Here is a 27,266-nt window from a genome sequence, read left to right on the forward strand (position 1 = left end):
TCAAATGTCATTATTAGAAGCCTATTAGGACATCCAGTGTAGGAAAGCCTTCCCAAGAAGCCAGGAAGCTCCTTCCCTGGCAAGGAAACCATTGAAAAGTGTTTGGGGGCTCAGGTCCACACTGTTTCCTGTGCCTCAGAAAAGGTAGCAGAGCAGGTTGTATCATAGGGTCTTAGAAGCCTCACCCAGCCTGTCACTAATACCCTCCGAAGCTCTCTTGTCGTTCCTCCCCTCTCCCCCCAGCCAGGTGAATCCACCATTCTACTTATCCCAGAAACTGGACCTGGTAAATGCCTGCATCTCTAGCACATTCTCTCTGCCACTCATCATGCCCAGTCTAGACCGAAAAGAGAGTGCTAGTCTCTACCTCCAGGTAATCGCCACCATCACCTCCCGGTGGAGGTCTCCACGGGAGAGGATTTGTCTTCAGAGAGGCTTCCTCTGTCCTCCTAGCTCCTGGGCCCTCCTCCCCTCCTCCCCTCCTCCCCTCCTCTCTGACCCCTCCTTCAGGGGTCCTCATGCTGCCCAGGAGTAACTCCTCTGCCTCATCCTCACCGGTCTCCCCAGGGAGTGGCTCATGTTCCCACACTGCCGATGTCCTCTCTCACAAAGGCTCTCATTTCTCTAGGTCCATGGCAAACTCAGTCTTAAGAGACAATATGATGAAAAAACCCATAGATTTTATGGAATAACTGACCAGTAGACTGCCAAATCTCAAGAATTTTCAGTTTTAAAAATAGAACTTTCCTTATAAGAACAGAATGAATCCCTAATGGTGAGAATCTCACGGGGACTGTATTTGTTGGGGAGCATGGCCCAATGCCTACATTTTACTATTTGGCCTACAATTAGGGCTGGCCCTGGTCCAGTCTTCAGTGATGTCAAGAAAGGTCAGCACTTGGGAAGATCGGTGTGTGGCGGCAGAGCTGGACTGGCCCCCACTTTCCTTCCTCCTGAGGAGGGGTCTGAGGGACGTGGGGGAGTGCCCCAGGGAGCCAGGCTGGTCCGGTGGCTGTCAGTCCTCCTACACTCCACGCTTCCTCAATTGTCAGACAATCCAAGCCTTAGATGACATGTTACAAGCTCTTGTAATGGAGGATATGGACCCCAACATGCCCATACTGCAGAACTTCCTGGAGGTAAGTGGCTGTAGAAAGCAGTCAGACTGGGGCCCTATATTAAATCTGGTTTTTGGGGAGGAAAGACAAGGAGTATTAAGATAGTCTGGAGGTCTTTCAAGCCAGAGGCCATCAGTTCTCAAACCTCAGCGAGCATCACGATGACTGGGAGACCACTTCCTGTATTGCTCTCTCTCTATCTTTAGAGCCTTTCAGATATTCTTAGTTATGATACATTGTCATATCTTTGGGGTGCATTTGAGTTGGGGAAATAGCCGAGTCACTTGAAACCAACTTTCATCAACAAGATGGTAATTAATGAGGATAATACAATTTTGGATAAAACACTATATTTGACTACCAATACGGAGACAGGATCACCTGGATATCTTAAAAAAAATCTTTGATGAGGGCCGTATCTAGAGAGGAAACATATTCCTATTGGGATTAGTGACATGGTTTTTTTTGGAAGGTATCATTTCTGGTACATTTGTTGAGAAGCATTTCTGCGCTTTGTGGGTACTTTCCCTGTAAGTGGACTAGTAAATGCACTAATATAATTTGAATTTATGGGGAACAAAGATGCAGAGCTTTGGTTCTCCATCAGGGTGGGGTCCTCGGGAAATCCACTATTGGGGTCCTCATTATCCAAAGGTAAATGGTGCTCCCCAAGTCACCACTTGAAATCGTTTCCAAAGTTTCATTTATCGATTTATCTTGATAAATGAAATTAAAATGATAAAAATGAGATTTTCTATATGCAACAAGATTTAGATTATATTTGCTACTTTGAGGTAATTCTGAAGCAAAAAAAATCACGTGTGGCTATCTTAGACATAATTTTTCCTACAAAAACTATATGATTGCATAGTACCTCATTTATTTCATATTTGACTTTGCACAGTGGGATCAGAAAGATGGTTAATTTTAAAAAAATATTTAAGGTCTATTTAGTTTTTCCAAGGGCTCCTCTCTCTCTCTCTCTCTCTCTCTCTCTCTCTCTCTCTCTCTTTTTTTGCCTTTGGCTTAGTTTTTTTTCATATTTTTATTAAGGCATAGTTTACATACAGTATAATGCCCCCTTCCCAGTGGGTAGTTTTGCGAGTTTTGACAAACGCAGTCATATCTACACAACTACAATCAAGCTACAGAGCAGTTCTACCATCCCCCCAAATCCCCCCCATGACTCTGTAAGTCAACGCCTCTGCCCACCCCAACCCCTGACAATAGATGATCTGTTTTTCTTTTTGGCATATGAGCTGCCAAAGCAAGCACTTGTTTGTCTTTCTGGCCATTGGGGAGGTAGATTCGAAGCAAGGAGGGATGAGGGCAGTGCTCCCATAGATGGCACTGGTGGTTTCTCTATGCTGCCTTTTCAGATCATCTTGCCTTGGTTAATACTGTCAGAGAAAGTGCACGAACAGACCCGGGCCTTGGGCACAATTGCCCAGATGCTGAGGTTTATTTGCAATTTCCCTGAGCTGTCGGTGAGTGCCTGGGGTCGGGGGAAAGGCTGACCCATGGGCCTTGCCTCTCTGAACGTGGGGCACCTGACTGAGCCCGAGGCTCTGCAGGGCTTCACCAGAGCACCTTATTTATTTGTTTACCTGTTTATTTAGCATGAGTGCCTTTTCTGCTTCTATGGGATATTGCCCTTAGCTAGTAAACTCTAATTGTCCAGACACATCTTGGTGGGAGACCTTGGCCTGGAGAGCTGGGTTGGGCCCACAGCTTTCCACTGGTTAACATATTTGAGGTGTCTGGCTGCGCCATGTCCCTGGGTGGCATTTGGAAAGTTTTCCCCACTCCAGGACAGAGTGGAGTGGAGTTGGTGGGGTGAGGGGCCACACACAAGCACATAACTTACTGATGTGGGAAGCAAGGGGAGGCTGGAGGGGGACGATGGTCATGGTGGGGAGGTAAGAGTTTCCTCTTCCTGGCAGCACATGATGGAGTTCTCCATGAGTGGGAAGCTAATCGGCATCTTAGGCCTGTTCTGCCTGAACGCCAACTATGAGATCAGCACAGGGGCCTCGGAGGCATTGCATTACTTGTTCAAAATCCTTGTGCTTCATAGAAGTAAGTGATACGAGCCTGGGGCGTTACATGGCTGTAGCTGTGGGGACCTGCTGAGTGACAGGATCAAACCAGCACAGGTCCCTGAATGCCTACCTTGTGTCAGGCACACCGGGGGGCAGTTCTCTCCTGCAGGGGCACTGGAGTAAACAGGCTTTATCTAAATGAACCCCAAGCCCATTGCTGATGCAATACCCTGTTTTAAAAGATTCTAGAAGATCCTTGGAATAAAGGGGGAGCTAGGTTCGCAGCCACCTATGAGACCCCATCGCTCCTGCTGGGTGTATGACTGAGAAAATGAGCATCCTTTCTCAGGGAACAAACTTGCGAATCTTTGATCTAGACCTTCTCTGCCCCAGAAGAAACAAAGATACAGACAGCCACTCATGCTTACAGAGGTGCTAGAGGAATTTGCAAGTATGCCCTAAAGGGTGTTTCAGAAACCTCGGCTTTTTATGATCCAATAAAATGTACTTCCTGTTTTGCTCAGCTGTAGGGGTGAGGGGTGGGGACAGTCCACACAGTGGCACGGGTACAGGAACAGCAGGGGCCAGACCACCTCCCCAACTACAGTCTCCCTCCACGCATCAGCCTGGCACTAGGGAGCTCTCCCCATTCTGCTGGGCAAACATTACTCCACCTGTTGAACCCTGTTCATCTCTGAGGTTTGGAGGGGAAGTGAGAGAGGGTATGTTCCTTTCTCCCTGTTAAGGCCCTGCTCCTTAATTGTTGTTTTTGGACCGAAGGTATGAAACAGAAGACAGAGGCCATTCTGAAGGACTTGCAGAAGCATTTCCGGGGAGGATGGTTTGCCAACATACAGAGTCTCACAATGGTAACCCTTGCTCTCCACCGTGTGTGGAGTGCCCAGATGGGGAGCATCCGCAGGGAAGAAAGATGGCTGAGTAGCGATTACAGAGGGCCTGGCTGGGGCCACAGAGGAATACTCCCCCACCCAGGGAACTGTCCCCAAAGCTCAAGGTCTCATGGACAGCATGCTGGAGGGATAAGGCCCACTCCCCTAGCTTCACTTGAGTTGACTGAAGTTGGAGGGTCATTGAGAGAGTTTGTAAAATAGGGACACAGTCAACCCTCTCCCCCACCCACAGATTGTGCTCCTGTACCTTTATTTCTGGCCTAGCTTTCATTCTAGTCATTCAGCAAAGGCGTACCTTTGGTCTCCGCAATGGTGTCCCCAGTGGTTAGTCTACTTCAGCCATTCCAGCCAGATACCCCAGAATCGTTCTTCCTCTTTCCTCCCCCTCACTTTCCACATCCAGTTCAATCCCACATCTGTCCATTCTCATCCTGAATGGGATGAGAGTCCATCTACTCTGCCCCAGCCCCACCACGGCTATTCTGACTCGGTCCACCATCAGTCTCTTGCCCGGGATACTGCAACAGCCTCCTGCCGATCGCCATTTCTGACCATGCTCTACATCACACCGTTTTCTGCACTGCCATCAGAGAATTATTTCTCAAATGCACATATCATCATATTATTCCCCTTTGCACTGACTCTCCATTGTTCTTATCCTAAAGCCTTCACATAGCCAGTGAGGCCTGGCCCAATGTGACTCCTGCCTAACTCCCTCGCCTCATCTTGTCTAGATGCCCCTTCCCCACCCAGTCTGGGTCCTTTGCGGGACACAGCGCCTGGACTGAACTCCTCTCTCTCCAGGCCTTTGCACAGTCTGGTCCCTGCCTGGAACTCTTTCCCCCATTTTCACCAAAGTATGGACTTCAGAGGTACTTCTTCCAGGAAGCCTTGTCTAATCTTGCGAGTCTGGCTTCGGTGTCCCCACTATGTGCCTTACTAGCATTTCTAACATGGCACTATGATTGCCTATTTACCTGCCCTGCCCTGACAGTAAGTTCCTTGAGGGCAAAGGCAGGGGGTGTCTTGTGTGTGTGGGCTTCCCCAGCTCCTGGCATAGAACCAGGCACAGAATTGGGACTCTCTTTCTTGTGTGAGTGAGTGAGCTTCACGGGGGTGTATGGATCCAGAGACATGAGCCACACGTGGTTTAGACCACAACAGTCATTCCTTGCTCTGGAATGCTGTGAACTCACTACACATCAGAACTCATTTCCAAATGGGATCACCTAATTACGTTCCAAATTCAAAACAGAAATGCCTGTTGCATTGTTCTCTGCACCATGTTGTCTGGACCCTTGTTCTTACCTGGGAACTTAGGAGCTGGTGACACTCTGGAGCCTGGCCTCGCACCATAGAATAATCAGATGCTGACCAGGGGCTGCCTCCACGGGACCCAGGTTGACTGGTCTCTTTGGAGTCCGGAGGTTTTGTGCAGTCCCAGAGTGGGATGCTGACATGGCAGACACAGCTGTTGCTCTTCTTTCTTCAGTTCTTCAGGAAATACCTGACCCCTGAAGAGAGAGCAGATGTTATAATGGTGTCAATGGAGGCCATGACCAATGCCAACAGGCATGATGTCTGTGCTGCTTCCAAGATGCTGAAGATGATCCTGAAGTACTCTATGCCAGAAATTGGGAAGGTACCAGCTCAGAGGGACTTAATGGTTCAAGGTCAAGTTAAGGATGCTTCCTCACTGTTTTGGATCTTGTTCTGTTTGATTTCCTACTGGTTGGGGTTTAACGAGTTGAAATCCTTTAACTCAGAGGAGAAGAAGTTAAATGAGTTGTTTGCAATTGTCTGAAAGGCCTTTCCATGAAAAAGGGTGACCTGTTGGCCTCCATGTCTACCAGAAAGGGAAGAATAGAGTCAAAGTTATAGCAGGAGACTACTGTGGGGTCCTAGGACCATGAGAGAACTCAGTTATTCCTTCTGCTTCCAAACAGTATATTAGGTCTGTGGGAGCCTTCTTCATTCAGGTGGGAGAATGCACAGTCAAGACAGAGATCAGTCTATCTGTCTATTGTTCAATCTACCAATCTATTGATCTATCAATCTATCTCATATATTTCATATATACATATGAATTTATGAGACACTGACATGAATCAGTGATGGAATACAGAGACTCTTTTGTCAGAGGTGGAACTGGTTGTCGGTAAAATTAAGATAGCATAGTTTATTTTTGTCCCTTAACATCCCATTTTTAAAGGTCTTATGCATTGATAGATTCACTCTCATCTCAATGGCCTAACCTACTCCTCTGTCTTGCTCATGACACCTCCACAACAGGGCCAGTTATTATCCTGAGTCTTACCCTTGCCGCTCTCTCTGGCCTAGAGAGCCATCTGAGTGCTTCAGAGCAGACCAGGAATAAGCTCTTAGAGCTGAAGGCCACCCCAGAGGTCAACCACTGCAACCTCCCACTCAATGCCTGTAACCCCTTCTGGAACACTCCTGACTCGAGTAGCCAGATTCTCCTCAAAGCGCTTTTGGGAAGCTCACTACCTTAAACCATAGCTCATTCTAATTTGTGAATCACTTTCATTATTAGAAAGTTCTACCTTATTGTGAACCGAAATCGTCATCCCCACAGTTTCTAGTCCCTGGCCCAAGTTTGCTTTTTGGAGTTATGCAGAAATCAATTAATATTCACGTTTTACTAAAACTAGGTGCCGCACACTCTGCTAGCCTTGTTCACATGTTATTTTATTGAATTCTTACAACAGGTCTGCAAGGAAGTAATAGTTTTCTTTTTAGAAATGGGGAAAAGAGAGGTGCCTGGGTGGCTCAGATGGTTAAGCATCTGCTTTCAGCCCAGGTCATGATCCCAGTGTCCTGGGATTGAGTCCTGCATCGGGTTCCTTGCTCGGCAGAGAGCCTGCTTCTCCCTCTCCCTCTACTGTTCCCCCTGTTTGTACTCTCTTGCTCTGTCAAATAAATAAATAAAACCTTTTTTAAAAAATGGGGAAAAGAAAAAGCTAATTTAGAAAATTTGCTCAAGGAGGCTAAAGCCTTAGTAACTGAAGTTTCTTGAGCACTTACTATGTGACAGACACTGTTTCCAACCAATGTAGATGTATTAGCTCAGAGCCGTTAAAGTTGTTTTCATTTTCTATATGAGGAAGTCGTGCATAGAAAGGATGAAAAATTTGCCCAAGGTCACACAACTGGTAAGCAAGAAAGTGAGGTTCAGATTCAGGCGTGTGACTCCAGGGCCTGTGCTGTTCACCACCAGGCACACTGCTGAGTCCACATGGCTAGTAAACTGTGAGACCTGAGCCCTCCTCTTCCCCTATAATAGGCTTTATGTCTCCTAGCCCCACATCTCCAAGTTAGTCATCCCCAGACACTTGCTTCATTCCTCATGACATGGTTTCCAGGCATAACTTGAGGCACTCTTCCCTGCTGCTCTTCATTTTGTCCCTCTTAAAATATGGGGGACAGGACAGCCCCCAGCCACACAGGAGTGTCTGACCAGAGTGGGGCAGTGACTGCTGCGGACAGGTTCACATCAGTGTGTGCCCACATACTTTATATGGGTGCATGGTTATGCGCCTCCTGATGAGCTGGCGCTGTGTCTAGATGAATCTTGCTCCTCCTTCCCCCCACTTCAGGTGCCAGAAATTATCCAGTACATTTGCCACAATATGAACAGCATCACTGAAACCACAGCCCAAGGGACCATAAAGAAGATCCTTTACCTGCTGGCCCAGACCTACACCGATGAAGTTATCCTGACCCTGTTTAAGATGGACGATCAGTCACAAAGGTAGGTGACTCTACCAATTCCACTGACCAGCCCCTGACAATCTTCTAATTTGCTTATTCTTAAAAGGTACCCAATTTTCAATACAAATAAGTTCCTTACTTATTTGGAGGCAGGGTAATTGTCAAAATAATATGGGCTTATTGCAGCAAATTTGAAAGCATGTAAAATTTTGAAAAAGCAAAAAAAAAAAAAGAATTAAATCGGTTATCACCTAGTATAATTTATAATTTGTCTACCTTTTTAATTTTTTTTAACTTATTTGAGAGAGAGAGAGAGAGAGTGCATGCATGAGTAGGGGCGGGGGCAGAACGTTAGGGAAAGAGAGAATCTCAAGCAGACTCCCCACTGAGTGTGGAACCTAATTTGGGGCTTGATCCCATGATCCTGAGATCATGACCTGAGCCGAAATCAAGAGTCGGACACTCAACCGACAGAGCCACCCGGACACCCCTAATTCGTCTACCTTTTAAAAATGGTTTTAAAAAATGTATTATCAAACTCATACTCATACATACCAATTTGCATATTTTTTCATTAACATTTTATCATAGCATTTTCTTAAGTTAAAACCTTTTTATGAACATAATTTTGATAGCTGCCTAATATGATATATTATATAATACAATATTATATTGTATGAATCTACTATGCTATAATTTCCTTTTTTAAACTTAAAAGATTTAATTTACATGCAGTAAAATCCACCCTTTTGCCATACAGTTCTATAAGTTTTCTCAAATGTATAGTCACAATCTTCAGCCCCATAATCAAGATACAAAACATTTCCATCAGCCCCCCAAAATTCCCCTGTGCTACCCTTCTGGAGTCAACTCCTTCCTCCACACCCAACCCCTGGCCACCACTGATCAGTTCTCTATCCCTATCGTGTGCCTTTCCCAGAGTATGGTAAACAGAATCATACAGCACAAATCATACAAAATAAAATCATGCTTTTGAGTCTGGCTTCTTTCACCCTGCGTAAGGCATTTGGGATTCATCCAGGCTGTTGTATGTATCAATAGTTGAATAGTCCATTGTATGGCTATCCCACAGTTGTTGTTTTTATTTACCTTTTGGATGGTTTCCAATTTTTGGTAATTATAATAATGCTGCTGTAAATATTTGTGTACAGCTTTTTGTGTGAACATCAACTTTCATTTTTCTGGGATAAATTCCTAGGGACTGCATTGCTGGGCAATATGGGAAGTGTATGTTTAACTTTAAAAGAAACTGCCAGACTATTTCTCACATGTAGCTTTTCCATTCCCACCAGCAACATAGGAAATTTCCGGTCGCTTCCATCCTTGTTCATATTGGTGTTTTCATTAAAAAAAAAAAAAGTCATTCTACCAAGTGTGTAGTGACATTTCATTATCATTTTAATTTACATTGCCCTAATTTAACTGTAGTAAATGAGGTTGAGCATGATTTCATGTGTTTATTTGCCATCCATATAACTTCTTTGTTCAAGTATCCAAATCTTTTACTCATTTCTTGAGATGTTTGTTTTCTTATCACTGAGTTTTGAGAGTTCTTTATATATTCTGGACACAAGTCTTTTGTCAGATATATGATTTTCAAATATTTCTCTCATTTTGTGGATTAGTTTTCATTCCCTTAAGTGTCTTTGGCAAAGTTTTAAATTTGATGGAGTCCAATTTATCTTTTTTTTTTCTGTTATAGATTGTGTTTAAGGTCATAGATTTTCTTCCATGTTTTCTTCTAGGAGTTTTATACTTTCAAGTGTTATATTTAAGTGTATGAATCATTTTTGGTTAATTTAGGTGTGAGGAACTGAGTCTAGGTTCAGCTTGTTGCATATAAACATCTGGATCTAGAGTCTTATTTGTTGGAAGTTTTTAAACTATGGATTCAATTTATTCAGCAGTTATAGGGCCCTTCAGATTATCTATGTCCTCTTCAGTGCATGTTGATAGTTCCTGTATTTCAAGGAATTGGCTCATTTCATCTAAGTTACCTTATTTATGATCAAGGAGTAGGTTATAGTATTCTTTCATTATCTTTGAATGTCCCTAATGATTTCCCCTCTTTCATTACTGATATTGGTAATTTGTGTCTTGTCTTTGTTTCTTGGTCAGTCTGGCTAGCAGTTTCTTAATGTTATTATTTCTAACAATCAGCTTTTATTGATTTTTCCCCTATTATTTTTCTACTTCCATTTTATTTATTTCTGCTCTTATCTTGATTATTTCCTTTGTTCGGCTTGTTTTGAGTTTAATTTGCTCATCTTTTTATAGTTTAAGGTGGATATGTAGATTACTGATTTGAGAACTTCTCTTTTTAAACAAACCTTTTTAATACTATGAATTTCCCTCTAAGCATTCTTTAGCTGCATCTAAAAATTAAAAATGTTGTATTTTCATTTTCATTCAGTTCAAAATCTTTTCTAATTTCCCCTGAGACTTCCTCTCTGACCCATGTATTATTTAGAAGTGTTGTTTAATTTACAAATACTTGATGATTTTCCAGATATCTTTCTGTTGTTGACTTCTAGTTTAAGTCCATTTGTATGATTTCTATTCTTTAAAATTTGCTAAGGTTATTCTATGAGTTTGTTTGTTGCTTTGTTTCATTTTTAAAGATTCCACATATAAGTGAGATCATACGGTATTTGTCTTTCTTTGACTTATTTCACTTAGCATAATGCCCTCAAGGTCCCTCTGTTGTCACAAATGACAGGATTTTTTTTTTTAAGATTTTATTTATTTATTTGACAGAGAGAGTGAGAGCACAAGCCAGGAGACAGAGGGAGAGGGAGAATCAGGCGCCCCGCTGAGTGGGGAGCCTGATGCAGGGCTCAATCCCAGGACCCCGGGATCATGACCTGAGCCGAAGGCAGCCACTTAACCAACTGAGCCACTCACGTGCTTCAGGATTTTCTCATTTTTTATGGCAAAGGATATTCCATTGTACCTATCTATCTATCTAGATATAGATATATATATAGTTGGATTTAAATCTACCACTTAATGATTTGTTTTCTGTTTGCCTCCTGTGTTTTTTGTTCCAATGGTTTAGGATTTTAGTGGGTCTTAGGACTGTTAACATACCCAAATTTTCATAGTCTATGTAAAGTTGATATTTTAGAACTCCAAGAAAATGTAGAAGCTTTCAAAATATAGGTTCCTTTTCCTTCCCTAATTTATCTTATAGTTGTGATATGTATTACATCTAGCACATTGAAGAAAGACACCAAAAAAGTTATAATTTTTGCTTTCAATAATCATACCTATTTTTAAACTTGAGAGAAAAATGGTCTGTTATATTTGCCCAAATATTTACCATTCTTGTTGCTCTTCATTATTGAAGTTCCAAGTTTCCTTCTGATAAAATTTCTCAACTTGAAAAATTTCCTGTAGCATGCCATTCAGAACAGGTCTGCAGGTGACAAATTCCCTTAGTTTTTCTCATCTGGGAGTGTCTTTATTTTACCTTAATTTCTAAAGAATATTTTCACTGGATATAGAATTCTAGGTTGATGGCTTTTTTTCCCCTTATCACTTTAAATATGCCATTCCATTTTCTTCTGGACTGTAGAGTCTCTGATGAGAAATCTGCAATAATTCAAACCATTTTTCCTGTATGCAATACGCTGTTTTTTTTCCTGGTGGCTTTCAAGATTTTTTTATCTTGGTTTTCAGAAGTTTGATTATGTTGTGTCTGGACATGTTTTCTTTGAGTTTATCCTGTTTGAGCATTACTGAACTTGAGTCTGTTAGTGTATGTCTTATACCAAATTTGGGGGAGTTTTAGGCCATTAGTTCAGATACACTTTCTGCACCAATATCTTTCTTCTCTCTGAGATTCTAATGACATGAATGTTAGACTTTTTGATGGTGTCTTACAAGTCCCTGAAGCCCTGTTAATTTTTTTCTAATTTCTTTTTTTTTTCCAGATTGTGTAATTTCTGCAAGTTCACAAACTCTTTCCTCTATCATCTCCAATTTCCTATTGGTCCCAGTTAATTTTTGTTTCAGGTATTTTATTTTTCAATTCTAAAATTTCCATTAGGTTTTTTTTTAATAGCTTTTATTTCTTTGCTGAGAACATTTATTCCTTCGCTGAGAACATTTATTCATTCGTCTCAATAATGTTCATCTTTACCTCATGGAGCATGTTTAAAATGTCTACATAAAGTCTTTATCTGGAAAAATAATGTTTTCAACTGCTAATTTAACATCTTGGTAATCTCAGGATTGGCATCTGTTGATTATTTTTTTTCCTGGGGAATTGATCACATTATCCTGTTATTTATAGGTCAAGTAAATTTGGGTTGTAGTCTGGACATTTTTAATATGATGGTGTGAGGCTCTTGGTCTTGTGAAATTCTCTTGAAGAATATTGATTTTTTCTTAAGCAATCAACCTGGTGTATGGTTTAGACTGCAAGTTTTGTCTCACCTTCTGTTGAATTTAATTTCAATGTCTGTTAAGTTTTTAAAGTCTTTGCTGTGCTAATTTGGGTCTGTCTTACACATGTGCTTCTCAAGGGTCATTTGGGTCTACCCTGTGCACATGTAGTAGGAGTGCTCCCAGAACTTAGGTGTTGGCTCACATACAGAACTAGGAACTTCTCTCTCTCTCTTCTCCTCTTTGAGATTTCTCCCACCTTCTGCTTCCAGGAACACCTTTTTCAAGTTCTCTGTGTAAAAGTTGGGTTTTCTCTCACAATTTTACTGCTTATGCCAATATAATTGCACACCTGGGTCCATGTTTAAGGCAGTAAAGAGAGAAAAGAGAGCGAAAAGGGGGTTTCTCCCTTCCACACACACTTACCCTCTGGGTCATAAGTCCCCCGTGTTATTGCAGTTGCCACCTCTACTTCCACTACACAGTAGGCTTCTGGAGTCATCCTCAGGACAGGGTTGGGAGAGAAAATAAACAAAGAAACAAAGATTCCACCCATACGCTCCTAAAGCCGCAAGTCCTAGGGTCCTGTTTTCCCAGACCTCTGCCAGAATGACAGTGTTTTACTCATAGATTTTGTTTCATGTTCCTGCTGCATAGTTTAACACTGGGGCCAGCTTCAGGTCAAAGTTGGGAGAGAAGAGAGAAAAGAAATCTGGGAAACTCATCCAGTAAGGGTTGCTTTTCAAATGGTTGCTTTCTTCCCCAAATCCACCTGCTATTAATAATTTTCAAAATTTCAAAATAATTTTCAAAAAGTTGTTGCTTTTGTACTTGACCAGTGTTTTTAGCACCAGTCAGGGGAAGTGATTGACGGGAATGTGCTTTCTCGGTCTTGGCCAGCTCAGCACCAGAAGGAAATAATTTCTTTGTAAAGAAATTTTAAAAATTAAGAGAATCTTAATCTTTGGGAAATTAAGATGGCTTGTTAATGTCCAGTAAGTACCAGGTAGGTAATGAGCGCTTGGACAAGGCGATAGAGAGGACATCACAGGAGGCTCTTCTGACTGATCTGCAACTTTGAAGTGTGGCCGGAGAGATTTTCTCAGATCAGGCTCACAGGCTAAGTGAGCATCTTCGGATTTAGCTGTGTGTGAGATGATAGAGGACTGGGAGGTCTGGAGATGACAAAATTAAAGGAGTGAAAGGAGAAAAAGAGAGGGGCTAGAACACTGGGCAAAGGAGCCTGGAGTCCCTTTCCCTGGAAGCCCTGGGGAATCTATGGAGGGTGACCATGTTGGTGGGGTTCTGCCTCTACAGAGGGGTTCACAAGCCCTGGGAAATCCTGGCATCATTCCCCAAAGGCTATGAAGTGATCATGGAATTTCTGCTGCAGAAACTGGCTCCACACCAGAAATCAAAGGGCCAGGAGCCCAGCCATGGCATGGAGATCTCTCCGTTGATTGTATGGAGGGGCCCATGGAGGGGGCTGGGTGCTGGGGTGGGGGTGGGGCTTCCCTGGTGCCCTGTCCCACGCTGTCCTGAGCTCTTGGGGCCTCTCCCTTTTACATATCCGTGTTTGGTCAAACATTATAAAGGCCGAGTCTTGCGGTAGTTGGAGGGTTTTCTCTCCCTCGTAGGGAGACAAAGAACTAACTTCTCATTCTGCCTGCGTGAACTTAGGTAAGACAAACACCCCCAGTAGCCCCTTAACTCTCAAGGTCTTTGAGAGAATAAAAAACTACCACAATGATGAGAATATTTAAAAATAATAACATTCTAGAAATTGCCCCTTATTTTCTTGGCTCACAGTAATTTAGTTTTGACTTGCCCTGGCAGCATGGGCTTTTCTGGGCCAGCCCATCATGGTGATAGGTTATGGGCAGAGATTTCATGGTGACAGGACCTGAGAGTTGGAATATAAAGATGATAATGCCCCTGCCCTCCTCCCCACCCTCAGGCCACCAGGGCCATCCATGAGCTCCTGCTGGAACCAAGTCGGCGGATGGAGGTGCAGACCTTCTTCTCCTCCCTGTTTATGGCCCTGCTGTTCCGGATCTCCTTCCTCGTGCTTGAAGGGGACACGGACATCCAGGATCAGCAGCATGCAACCGAATGGGTGGACCCTGTCAGGTAACTTTGGTCTCTGGGCCAGGCTTCCCAGTGATTGTGCTCCAGGACCCATCCAGCAGCAAAGGCTAGTTATTCCCCTGCCACTTGCCTGCCCAGGGCCCAGACACCCTTCTCACACCTCCCATGTAGGGCACGGAGTGTGTTCCCCATACACCATTTCAACAAGTCTTACTGGACTTTTTATTTTTTTTTTTTTAAGATTTTATTTATTTATTTATTTGACAGAGCGAGAATGAGAGAGAGAGAGAGAGAGAGCACATGAGAGGGGGGAGGGTCAGAGGGAGAAGCAGACTCCCCACTGAGCAGGGAGCCCGATGCGGGACTCGATCCCAGGACTGCAGGATCATGACCTGAGCCGAAGGCAGTCACTTAACCAACTGAGCCACCCAGGCGCCCTTTACTGGACTTTTTAGAAAAGACTCTTTATTTCTTTTTTTTTTTAATTTTTTATTGTTGTGTTAATCACCATACATTACATCATTAGTTTTTGATGCAGTGTTCCATGATTCATTGTTTGTTCATAACACCCAGTGCTCCATGCAGAACGTGCCCTCCTCAATACCCATCACCAGGCTAACCCATCCCCCTACCCTCCTCCCCTCTAGAACCCTCAGTTTGTTTTTCAGAGTCCATCATCTCTCATGGTTCGTCTCCCCCTCTGACTTACTCCCCTTCATTCTTCCTCTCCTGTTATCTTCTTCTTTTTCTTTTTTCTTAAGATATGTTGCGTTATTTGTTTCAGAAGTGCAGATCTGTGATTCAACAGTCTTGCACAATTCACAGCGCTCACCGTAGCACATACCCTCCCCAATGTCTATCACCCAGCCACCCCATCCCTCCCACCCCCAACCACTCCAGTAACACTCAGTTTGTTTCCTGAGATTAAGAATTCCTCATATCAGTGAGGTCATATGATACATGTCTGTCTCTGATTGCCTTATTTCACTAAGCATAACACCCTCCAGTTCCATCCACGTCGTTGCAAATGGCAAGATCTCATTCCTTTTGATGGCTGCATAATATTCCATTGTGTATATATACCACATCTTCTTTATCCATTCATCTGTCGATGGACATCTTGGCTCTTTCCACAGTTTGGCTATTGTGGACAAGACTCTTTATTTCTGACTTACTGGGCCAATGCCAAGATTCTATACCCAAGTGAAATCAGTATAATAGATAAAACAGTGCACCTGACTCCACTCCCTACCCTTCTGCTGGCTTCCCTCGCCACCTCAGGGACCCCACATCTCTCTTGGCCTTGGTTTCTCATTTGTAAAATGTTAGCCTGGGTCTCTAAGGGCTGTCCCACTACCAGCGGTTCACGATTTGCGTAGACAGGCAGGCTGCAGGTAAGGGAGAGGAGCACAGATGGTGGGGATGACTTCCTGTCTGCTTTCTGCCTTTTTTCCAGTTCCAGCATGGAGGCCCTGAAGACCTTGATGCTAAGTACCGGGTATGGAGACTATGTGTCTTATGTTCAGAAACTTGGGGCCTGGGAGCTGCTCACCAGTCCTGAAAGACATTATGAGGGTGTCACTCTGCTGGCCAGGTAGGCCTTGCCCCTGTCCCTGGCCAGACGACCTCCCAGCCCGTTGGCTTTCTTCTGGGGCCCAGGTCTGATCCCGAGCATTCTGCTCTCATCGGCAGGACCATGGTCATCAAGAATTGTTGGCATAACCGCCCCATCTTCAGCCTCATCATCAGGATGCTCCAAGAACAGGACTATACGAATCACTTAACGGCCCTCGTGTTTATGACTGAAGTGAGTGGTTCTTGATGGGAGGAGGTCGGGTGAGGGTGATTCCTCTGGAAGGCAGCTGTACCCAAGGGACACCTCCAGGGATGGCTGGTGGAGGAAAGGATGGCCTAATTTACTCCCTGCCTCAGAGAAGGATGGGCGGACACTGTTAATGACAATTAGGTCGCCTGGAGTCACAGGCTTGGAATATACCTGGTGTAATTCCTCCTTGAATCTTAAGGCAGCTTAACTCTGTCCCGACCTTATGGAAAGACATTGCTCTTTCCTTCAGCTACCTCGACCTCATCAGCATTTTAAAAGGAATCTTTGCTCAGTACCACTGATTGACTCAATGTATTTTGGCCATTTGACAGAAAAAAGGTGTAGAAAATTTAAAACATATGAAAAAGAACTTTAGTAATTATAAAACCATTAACAGTCACAATACCCAGGGGAAACCACTTTTAGGTTTTGGTCTGAATGGGGGGGAGGGGTGGGCGCGCGTGTCATAGCTGACATCGTTCTCTAATACTCTGTATCTTGCTCTCTTTAAGCATCTTCAAGCATAAATTTTAACAGTGATATAATATTTCATCACAAAGATGTTCTATAATTTATTGGACGTTTTGTTTCCAATTTTACACTATTATAAATATCACTGTAGGGGACGCCTCTGTGCAAAAGACTTTGCCCATATTCCAGAGTATTAAATATTGAATATAAGTAGAAGTGTTGGTTCAAAAAATATGAATGTCTTCTATGATTTTTTACATTAATGCCAAATTACTTTCCGGTAAAGTTGTACCAAATTTTACTTCCACCAGCAGTGTCTGGGAAGGTTTTGGGATTTCTGGCTCACTGTAGCTTTCAATAGGCTCCCTTTTAAAATTCAAGCCACCTAATTTTTTTTTTTAATGGAGCAGGATTACATTTGACCATAACAGAAGATAATGCAGTGCTAATACTGGAATCTAAGCAGATATTACCCTAGCGTGTCACAATGTGTCCTGATGTAGGGGCATTGTTTTGTGGGAAGGTGCCCATGGCCGTGAGCAAGTATGTGCACGTTGGTAGGGGGTGCTGGCACATGCATTCAAGGATGTATGTTATGTTGGCTGAACTCCTGCTAGGGATGTGGGGATGTGGGTGTAGGGTGCACAACTCTGCACAGAAGAGGGTGCCTTAACTCAGTAGGTGTCCAGCATTAGAGGACCTCATGTCACTAGGAAGCTGTTTAAATGCAGATTCCTGGGCTCCATCCCCAGAGCCGTGGATTCAGTGGCTCTGGAGTAAAGCCCAGACGTCTTCGTTTTCTGTAAAGACTCCAGTGGGTGTTGCAGTACAGGTAGTCCTCGGACTCAGTTTGAGAAACAGTACAAGGGGCAAGCCGGCGAGGGTTGAGGGGAAGGGAGCACCAGAAGATGGTTGTCACTCTCTGTAGAGCAGTTCTGATCTCTGGCTGCCTATTAGAATCCTCCGGGGAGCTTTAAAATATGCTGATGCCAAACCACAACTTCACTCCCTCTCCTGACTCCCTGCCTTCATATGCTATTTGAATTGGTCTGGGATGAAGTCCAGGCATCGGTTTATTTTAGAAGTTACCAAGTTTTAAGCGGTATTCTAGAAATACAGCTAGGACTGAGAACCACTCTAGAAGCTCCCCCAAATGCATCATACCCAACTGAAACAAGTGGACATGTAAATGGCAGTTATTCATCTACCCCCCTTACGGGATGTTCGGGCGGAGAAGAGCGGATGGAGGCGTCGGCAGGCTGGGGAGAAGTCTGGGACTGCATCGGAGTAAGGAGATGGGTGAACCTCATCTCAGACGTTCACCAGAGTGGAGAACCAGCGGGGTTTTATGCACCGGCTAAGACAGCTGAGCACAGTCTTTCAACAAGAGACCGCATCTGGGAAAGCTTTCTAGTATTTCACAGCCCTTTACAACTTCCCTGTTTGTTTCGTTACCCTCGGCCATTCCCCTGTGATGATCCCAAGTAGAAACACTGACAAGAGACGGGGCCGTGTGCTTTTCTTCAGGGCACTCAAGGAACAGGGGAGCTCAGTGACTCTGATTTTCACTGTAACTCTGTGAAAAAGACGATACTATCTCTGTTTTCTAGAGGATGAAACTGAAGCTCAGAGAGTTTGAGAAACTTGCGGGGCTGCCAGTCAAAGACAGGTGGAAACCGAGGCTCCATCCACGGAAACGTTTTTTGCCAGTAGGATTGCACGTGCGAACGTGGACGTACGTTTGTGCATGCGTGCATACACACAAAAGCAGGTTCCTCTGGCCTAAATGTATCTGAATAGCTTTTGTCTTTTACAATTTTATTTCAAATGACATATAAACCCACATAAATTTTACATAAATATACAAATGAAATCACGTGTGCTATTTATTTTATTGTAGCCATCTTCTTATCTTTCCTATTTTTGCCTCCTCCCTTCTACTGTATCAGTTCTAGCTACCACCTCTTCCTCCTCCCAAGGGTTTCAGAGGCAAACAACCAAATATGTATCCTTCCATATTTTTCTCCACGGTCAAATAATCATACACAGCTATCCATAAATATGTGGGTGCACTCCTTGCTTTTATCCTCTATAGCTCCCCTCAACAAGGATGCCTGAGGAAAACCTGCAGGAGGAATGAATGACTCCTGGAATGATCGAGTGTGACGTTACCTTTCAACTAAGCTTTGGCCTCTTTACCTGTTCTTAAGACCATTTCTTTATAAATAAATAGAAACCTAGATTCAAAGTCACTGGGGATTTTTGTTCTCCTTGCCCATCATTTCCGTTTTCTTGGTCTCTTTTTATCAGCTGCTCCGGTGCCCAGGTGTGGCCGCCATAGTGGACGAAGCCGCCGTCCGCATTCTGGCAGACTGGTTCCACTCTGAGGAGCCCGCCACGGTGAAGCTCCTGTTGCAGGTGGTGGGGATCTTTGCAAAGCACAGGAACATGGTAAGATGGGCCGGGGGGGCCAAGGGTATGCTCTCAAGAGATCTTGTCGCCCAGGGAAGCAATTGAAAGGCCCGGAGGTCCAGTGTGTCATTATAGACAGGGTGGACCACATTCTTGGGATCAGACTAAGGGAACCCTCATGAAGCCAGTTCGCTGGATACAGGGGTCAGGGACCTGTGCCATTCATGCTCAAAAGAGAAGGTTCTTCCAGGGATCGCTTCAGAGTAAAGGCTAAGCCAATTCCAAGAGCCCAGGCCATCCAGGTGTCCCAGAGATGGGCACCATCACCAGGGCTGCTAAAAACAGTGGAGCTGAGAACTTCTGGGTGTAGTGGGAGGAGGGCTCTCCTCTGCCTTCTCCCCTTTTCCCATGAGGACAGAAGGTCCTCCTGGGCAGCTCCCTCTGACTGCCCCCCATTTACCAGGCCAGTCCCGGTCCCAGTCCCAGGATGGAACAGTGGTAGAGCGCGGCAGGGCTGGCTCTTGTTTGGATCCGCTTGAATCGAAATGCGAGTCCCTTGGCGTAGCAGGAGTAGCTCTCTGGACTCCTCCTCTCCTGAGCCGTGGTCACTCCTGCAGGTGCGACAGCTCCACATCCTCCAGCCCCACCTGCTCCACTGCTGCTACTCCCAGGACAGCGCCATTGTGATGGAGGCGCTCGCGGCGCTCAGGTGTCTCACCGAGCACCTCAGCTGGCAGCACTCGTCCTCCTTCCTTACTCAGCTCACCTTCACGCTCGGGCCCTTCTTTGAGGAGGTGAAGCCCTTTGCGGGCTCATTTCCCTTCTCTGGGCGTCCAAGGGAGTTGGGCAGAATTATCCGGAAAGGCCCCTGTAGCCCGAACGTGAGGCCATCCCGTAAAGGTCTGCTTCCGTGTGTCCTCTCGGGTAGCATCTGTAAAAGGCGTGAGATGTGCCGAGAGCAGACGGCAGTGACAAGGCAGAACGGGGCTGCTGTCCGATCACGGATCCCTGGGGGACAGGAGTGTGCGTGGGAGCGTGCGCTGGGAGCGGGGAGCGCGGGGCCCTCGGCCCTCCAGGGTGGACAGAGGTGGAGGTGTCTTCCGTGTATGTGTGTGTGTGTGTGTGTGTGTGTGTGTGTCTGTCTGTCTGTCTGTCTCTTCTCCCCCAGGAGTCTGAGCAGCTGCGCCTGATGGCCTTTGAGACCTACAGGGCTCTCTTGGCTAAGGTCAAGAGGACAGTGCTTGTCTTCCCCTTGAAGCACCAGGTCCTCAACTTGATAGTCCTCCTTGTGCTCCACCTGGAGGATATGAATATCAGCGTGGCTCAGGTGAGAGGCCAGGCCCTGGAGCCTGGTCTTCCGTCTCGGGTTGTCACAGAAGGTAAATGCTAACAGGTGTTAAGTGCTAAGGAAGGGGCTGTAGTGAGACTGGAAGATGCTGGAGGAGTTGCTTTGTCTCTGACCTTGGCAAGTGGCAGGGAGGGGCCAGATGTGACCAGATGCTTGCACCAGGGTTTTCTCTCCCTCCTGGCCCTCCCCAGCTGGTCACCAGCACACAGCGGAATGCCCTGGGTGGGAAGACTCCAAGGAGGAAAATCCTAGTGTCTGGCACAGTGCCTCTGCCTGGTTCTCTGCCCTTGGCTGCATGGCCTTCCCGCCAAGTTCCTCCCCGCATGCTCCTTTGCACTGAATTGAGAACACCCTGCACCACCACCAGCAGCAGAGAGGTTCCCATGAAGCAGGACAGAGAGAGCCTGGAATTGGTCCATGTTCTGGGGGGCCAGGGATGTGACGGCAGCTGGGGAAAGTTGCAAAGTGGCTGATGTGGTTTGTAACAGGACTCTCGGTTTCCAGATGAGGCTACTTTGCCAGGGCAAGGCCCCTGATGGACACAAGTGACGAAGCTGCTGGATGTCTTTGGGGAAATCCGTTTCGGGGAGACTGTTTTCGGGGTGTGGGAAGCCATGCGGTGGGTGCATGAGCCTGGGAGGTGGATAGTTTCATTGCTCTGGCTCTCAGTGTCGTACCACAGCAACTGGGAAAGTCGTTACAACCAGGCGTCTGGACCTGCTCCTTAGTGGGGAACAGGTGTACGCATGGCCAAGCTGCCTAGAGGACCCCGCCTCTCTCCGCACCCCTGGGTCCCTCGGGGTTCCCTGGACTCTTCCCTCCCTCCAGAATTGGACTTCCTGCCATTTGTCTCCCCTCCTTGTGCCCTTCTGTGTCTTCTCCCAGCCCCGTCCCCGTAACTCCCCATGCTGAACCTTCCTGTCTCTCCAGATCTGCCGGCCTGCCCTCTGCCGCACGGCCGCCATACTGGGCTGGTCAAGGCTCAAAGTGATATTTGCCGAGAAAGATGTGTGGACTATCCTCAGAGCCCTGGTAAGGCGGCAGCTTACTCACCATTCTGCTCCATGCAGGGAGGGTGGGGCGGCCAGCAGTCTGTTTCCTGAAGCATCTGGGGTTTGCAACAGCTGCAGTTTAATAATGAGACACTCAATGAGCATCTACTTTGTGCCCAGCACCTCGACCTGGTTCCTGCCCTCCCATTGCTCCCTAAATTGGGGAACTAGACACACAACTAGACAAATTCAGAATACTGTGGTGAGGGCTAAAAGAGAGGAATGTACTTCATAGTACAAAGGAGGGGTGCCCAGCCCAGTCTGGGACTTGAAGGAAGGCTTCCCGGAGGAGGTGTCATCTGGGAAGAGGGGGAAATGGAAAGCAGGATATCACTTAGGCAAAGAGAAGGGATCAGGAGTGCAGGCCAAGGTGCTGCCATACACAGGGCTGTGGAACAAAGCACTCACTCCGTTCCAGAGACTTTGCATACGTCATCTTATATAATTTGATCCTGAGAAATAAGGGCAGAAGAGCCTGGTGTGTGGGGAGCTATCAGTGGCTTGGACTCATGCGAGCAGGGGCAGAAAACTCAAATGCCTACAAGGCCATGAAGGAACATTAATCAGAGAAGCATACTGGGTGGCCCTGGAGGGGAATCGAAGGTCTGGGGTCCAGCGAAGGCAGTGCCTCTCAGCACGGTCAGGACAGTGCACAACATTGTTCTGTTCTTGGCACGGTCAGACACCGCACAGCCTGGTTCTGGTACATTCTCAGTAACTCCTCCTTTATCCTAAAATGAAATTCATAGATTATATCATCTACCTGTACAGAGTTCCAAAATAAACATAATGCCCTAACTCCAAAGGAGAAATGAAAGTACTTTTAAAATAATGTGTAAATATGTATGTGACACAATATAACATAAATGACATGACTACATGACATAATATGATATAACACAACATAATGTAATGTAATATAACATAAATAATAGATGGGAGTAGCTGGGCCCCACTCCTCTGGAAGACACGATGAAGTAGTTGACTCCTTGACCTTCTCTGTGGAATCTCCACGACTTGACCTATTACAAATGCAGAATGGTACCAGATCATTGTGCTGGGGACTCAAATGCCACAAGAAGTGTGGCCTTTAGTGTTGTGACTTTCAAAGTGATGAACAATATTTGGTGAAGGTCTACATGACATGAACTACAGTCTTTCTTTGCTTCATATTGTAGATGCATCTCCAGGAAACCCAGAGTGTGTATTGAACTGTGAAAAAAATATTCTGTGTTTATATAAAAGACAGGGTCAGGTTCTGGGCATAGATAATTAGAAATGGATTTTTGATACAAATACGCAATGGGGCATTAGAAATTAGTGTACTCCCTCTCATCATTTTGACAACCCAAGACATCCCCCCAGCTCTCTAATTCCCCTGGGACAGTACACTCCCCAGCTGAGAGGGTTGAGAACCAATGGATTGAGTCCGAAATAGGGCGGGCTCAGTGTTGCTAGATTTTCCGCTTTGTTAAGACAAGCAGGAAATCCTGATTTTAGGTGAAGTTTACCACATTTTTCTTGGCAAATAACTTACAATGTTTAAAAATTTGTGTGGAGCCAATGAAAAAAGTCTGCAGGCTGGTTTTGGCTCATGGACTGGAGGTATTCAGTCTTGACCTGGGAAGCAGGAAGCAAGAGCTGGGGCTGTACTGTGCGGGGAGGGTTTGGGCACAATAAGGCACAAGACTTCACGCTGTAGGCAACAGGGAGCCACTGAAGTGCTCTACGCCAGTGGTACCGTGGTTAGATAGCTGTGCGCTTTAGACAGACCACCTGTTGTTGCAGACTGGAGGATAAGTTCACATGGGACAGCACTAGGGTCTGGAGGGAGAGGATCCAGGGAGAAAAGATGAGATCATGAAGACAAAGACATGGAGGGACGAGCCAGGGCTAGAGAGCTAATTGATGTGGAGTGTGAAGGGGAAGGTCAGCTCTTGGGTTTCTGACGTGGGCGAATGCTGGTGTCACAGACTGGGGTCAGGAATACAGAGGGAGGAGCAGGTGTGGAGAGGAAGATAGTATAGTGGCTTGATTTTGTGCATGTCAGGTTTGTAGAGCTTGGGAGATCTATACCATTGGAAATAGATATAACCACCGAATCACCGAGGCTTGGCAAACAGAGCCGTGCTGGAGACACGGATGCGTGGGCACTGAGTTGCCACCATGGCTCATTGAAGGGAATTGCATGGAGGGAGAAGCATACGGTTCGACATCAGGATCCCAGGAAACATCAGCTCCAAGTCTCCCAGGAAGGAGACTAGGAAAGGAAACCAGGCCGAGAAATAGAAGAACAAGAGGAGAGGAGGGTGGCGGTCATTTAGGAAGAAGACAGTTTCAGGAAGCGATGAGTGGTCAACAGTGGGTGGTGAGAGGAGGGAGAGTCCAGGGAGATAAAGGCTGGATGTGCGTGTTGGGTTTGGACCATGGAGGCCAGATCTGGATCAGCAGGATGGTGCAAGGAGACCAGGTTGCAAGAATCCAAGGGTTTCTCAGGGTAACTTCAAACCTGGGGGAGATGAGCAGTGGGTGGGGCTGCATCTCACACGCCCTTCAACCGGAGCAGTCCCACTTCTTTTGGTTCAGAATCTTAGGTTTCCAGTTAGGATTTTTGTTCGAAGAAAAGATGTTCTACCAAAAAGAGTTTGACAAACCATGGATGTAGCCTCCTCGTTTGAGTACTCAGGCTGCAGTGTAAAGGGGGAGTAGGAGAGTCACTGGGAAGGACACGCAGGGGATGGGGTTAGGTCTTTGCAAAAGGCAGAACATGTCATCCCCCAGAACCTTCAAGGCAGGGAATCTGGATGAAGTGTGTGCATGCCTAGGCAGGGAAAGAAAAGTATTAAAACACTTAATTACATGTGGCCCTGCTTGGCTCTGTTTAAATAGAAGGGTGTAGACATGATTGATTCTATTGCAGCCTAGAACAAATGACCTTGAGATTGAAGATTTTAAGCCAAGACATACAAAAGCAATATTGAAACAACGGGGTTCACTCCTCTAGGCTTGGGAGTAGGAGGAATGTGTGAGCGAAAGATTGGGGTAAATCTATTGGAAAGTGATCCCCCTGTCAATCCAGGAAGGCTTCATGGAGGGAACAAGACTTCAGGAGCTGGGGTGGGAAGGGATGGAGATGTAGAATTTTGTTTAAATAATTTATTTTAAAAAATAATCTCTATACCCAATGGAGGGGCTCAAACTCATGAGTCCAAGATCAAGAGTCGCATGCTCCGCCAGTGAGACAGCCAGGCACCCCTAGAATGTTTTGACAGGGTTTTGCACGAGCTGATGTCTCTGAGGGGGGCAGAAGGACTGACAGTGGGCACCTTACCTAATCCAGCTCCTCCTCTTACAGCTGCGGCAGGAGGCAAACAAGGCCCTCTGGTTTCTGAAGCAGTGTACGACTCTCTTCAAGAGCCCACAGGCCCCCATCCGCCAGGCGGCCGTACGGTTTGCAGGTACCACTTTCCCTCTTCTTGGAGCCACTGTGTCTTTGTCCCAGCATCCTTCAGACAGCCTGAGGACTTGCGACATGGGGATATAAGGGCCTGAGGTAACATTGGAGGGTGGAGGGGCTTTCTGTGAAGCTCCCAGGACCGTTCCTGCGATAGTCCGCATATTCTCCACCCACCCCTCTGTCTCCACCGGTTCCTCCCCCTGCAGCAGGCTCCTGGTTGGGTTGAGTGACCTTTCCTACAGTGGAATGGGCCACGTCCTGCCAGGCCAGGCCAGCAAAGCTCCCAAGGGGCGGGGCGTCAGGGTGTGGGCGCGGCTCCCCCATGACGCTCAGAGGCTGGTGGGAACTGCTTCGTGTCACCCCAAGGAAAAGTGTCTTTAGAGCAGAGGGACCCCCTCCGCCTCCCCCAGCCCAATTTGCTGATGACCCTCGGAGGAGAAGGGGAAGTAATTTCTACTTGTGGGAAAACTCTAGACAAGGTCAGTTAGGGGGAGCGAGAGGGAGGTGTGTATTTTGGGGAGGGACACAAGAGCAGGTGCAGCTGGGGTCCCGTGGTCCTCTGCGGGGCCCCTGAGGTGCTCTGTGTGCCCCTGTAGGCCAGATCATCCAAACCCTCGACGCGGAAGAGGCCGGTGACATTGAGGAAGTATACGCAGGTGAGTGGCAACCCAGTCACGACTCCTTGCAGCTTTTAAGGCTCCTGGTGCTGGTGGGGAAGTCTCAGAAATGAGGGAAAATGGGCACGTGGCTGACAAAAATGCTCCCTGGAAAGAATGAAGAGGGAGGCTCGTCTTTAAGGCCTTTAGCTTTGGGGCGTTGGCCAGAGCCCTCCCGCTCCTCATGTTCCCTCACTGACCCTCACCCCCGTTGAACTCCAGGCCGTTCAGCAGCCATTACAGTTCCTGGAACTCTTGATAGGAGGGCCATCCAACTTTTTTCTCACTTGGGGGACACAGGGGTTCCCAGCCCTTCCCTTGTGGAGCCGCCAGGACCGCTCCCGCTATAGTCCACGTCTTCTCCGCCGTCCCGCTGAGACCTGCTGCCCCCCACCCCACCAACGCCATGTTCTCCCCTTTCCCTCTGTCCTGTCTCAAGCACCCTATCCCCGCGCTGCTGCGTCCCCTGCTGCTGCCCAAATCCCTGACTGTAGCTCTCTGCGAAGCCAGAGCACTTCACCCATAGCTATTCTCTGGAAAAGAGGAGGGCAGAGGCGATCAGGCCGGGGGGTGGCGGAGGGGGCCGAAAAGGTTGGTTGTGGAGGCAGGACAGGAGGCAGCCGGCCTCCCGTCTCCCTGAGCCCCGGGTGAGTACGTCGTCCTGCTTGCCACTGAGCAGGGTGGCCTCCCAGTGGGAATTCTTGCTCGTATTTTAAAAGCCGCCAGTCCCCCTCCCGCTGCACTGCCCCGTCTGCCAGCCAACCTCATGGGCCCGCCGGCGGGGCCCAGGCCTCGCGCCCAGCCCAGCAGCCTTGCTTCGTTCCAAGCCCCTCAGCGGCCTCCGTGTTGCAGCCCTAAGGTCCATGCGGGAAGACCCCGACCCCATGGTCAGCTGCCTCGCCACTCAGACCCTCTACATCCTGGAAGCCCAGGAGAAGCTGCTGGTCAACACCCCTACCTCCTGCTTCTGTAGCAGGAGGCCTCGAAAGGGCTACTCCTGAGCCTGCGTCCTTGGGGCCTGGCCAGGGCGGATGTGACAGTGACAACTGTGACAGGGGGGCCAGGCTCCCGAGCCCCACCCGAGAAGTGGATGTGTGTCCCCGCAGACCCTTTGCAATAAAAGGAAGAAGCATGAGCTTCCGTGGAGTTGGTGCTTCCTGGCCTTTCCACTTTGTTCTACGGGGCAGGGCCATTCACTGTGAGCAGCTTCCTCTGCGGCGACCGACCGTCTGGTCCAGGCTGGCCTCTCCCAGCTCCACCCCCCCGCCCCGCCCCCACCACATGCCCTTCTCCCGTGTAGCCAGGGGATCGGAGGCCGGAGCGTGGGGACTCTGACCATCAGCCTGAACCACAGACTGGGGGGAAGGGGAGTCCTGGGACATGCAAGGTGCTCTAGACTCTAGCTGTGCTGGGCAGGGCTCCCGGTGGTGGGTGACAGAGTCCCCTCTGGCAGGTTTAAGCAGGGCAGTGATTTACCAAAGGGCATTAGGCAGCTCATAAAATATCCCGGGAGATCAAAGAGTTTGGCTACCACCCGTCACGAACAGGGCGGCTCTGTAAAAACACTGGCGTGGCTGTCCTTTTGCGCAGCCCAAACCACAGCCCAGGTGACATCAGAAGCTCGGCCACCGTGTATCTAGAGAGCCAGATGTTTCCTCCTCCCACTCCAACGGCTGAGCTGGCTGAGGACCATCTCCCCGGGACCTGTCTAACCCAGGGCCTTCCGACAGTCTGGGTAGTTTAT

At 47.0% G+C, this 27,266-nt stretch overlaps 1 protein-coding gene across 1 annotated transcript; it reads left to right on the forward strand.

The window, feature by feature from the left end:
- The first annotated feature begins 252 nt into the window (after window positions 1–252).
- Window positions 253–26,682, forward strand: LOC112811149 (maestro heat-like repeat-containing protein family member 7). Its single transcript, XM_073884568.1, has 18 exons — window positions 253–373; window positions 1,053–1,139; window positions 2,498–2,605; window positions 3,062–3,197; window positions 3,941–4,029; window positions 5,564–5,713; window positions 7,689–7,843; window positions 13,531–13,675; window positions 14,171–14,343; window positions 15,758–15,895; window positions 15,994–16,108; window positions 18,908–19,048; window positions 19,627–19,803; window positions 20,178–20,336; window positions 21,288–21,389; window positions 24,765–24,867; window positions 25,463–25,522; window positions 26,375–26,682. Exons 1-18 carry the CDS (start codon window positions 329–331, stop codon window positions 26,521–26,523), a joined length of 2,232 nt encoding a protein of 743 aa, XP_073740669.1. The 5' UTR covers window positions 253–328; the 3' UTR covers window positions 26,524–26,682.
- Window positions 26,683–27,266: the final 584 nt, after the last annotated feature.

Source organism: Callorhinus ursinus, unplaced genomic scaffold (assembly GCF_003265705.2).
Source record: "Callorhinus ursinus isolate GAN/ISIS: 27379988/994484 unplaced genomic scaffold, GSC_fseal_2.0 scaffold57, whole genome shotgun sequence".
Taxonomy (NCBI): domain Eukaryota; kingdom Metazoa; phylum Chordata; class Mammalia; order Carnivora; family Otariidae; genus Callorhinus; species Callorhinus ursinus.

Bases quoted from the DNA above. Each gene is read 5' to 3' on its own strand.
- LOC112811149 (XM_073884568.1), top strand. From the start codon at position 329: ATGCCCAGTCTAGACCGAAAAGAGAGTGCTAGTCTCTACCTCCAG. The intron at 21,390-24,764 runs GTAAGGCGGCAG...CTCCTCTTACAG, and splicing joins GGACTATCCTCAGAGCCCTG to CTGCGGCAGGAGGCAAACAA. The intron at 25,523-26,374 runs GTGAGTGGCAAC...TCCGTGTTGCAG, and splicing joins CATTGAGGAAGTATACGCAG to CCCTAAGGTCCATGCGGGAA.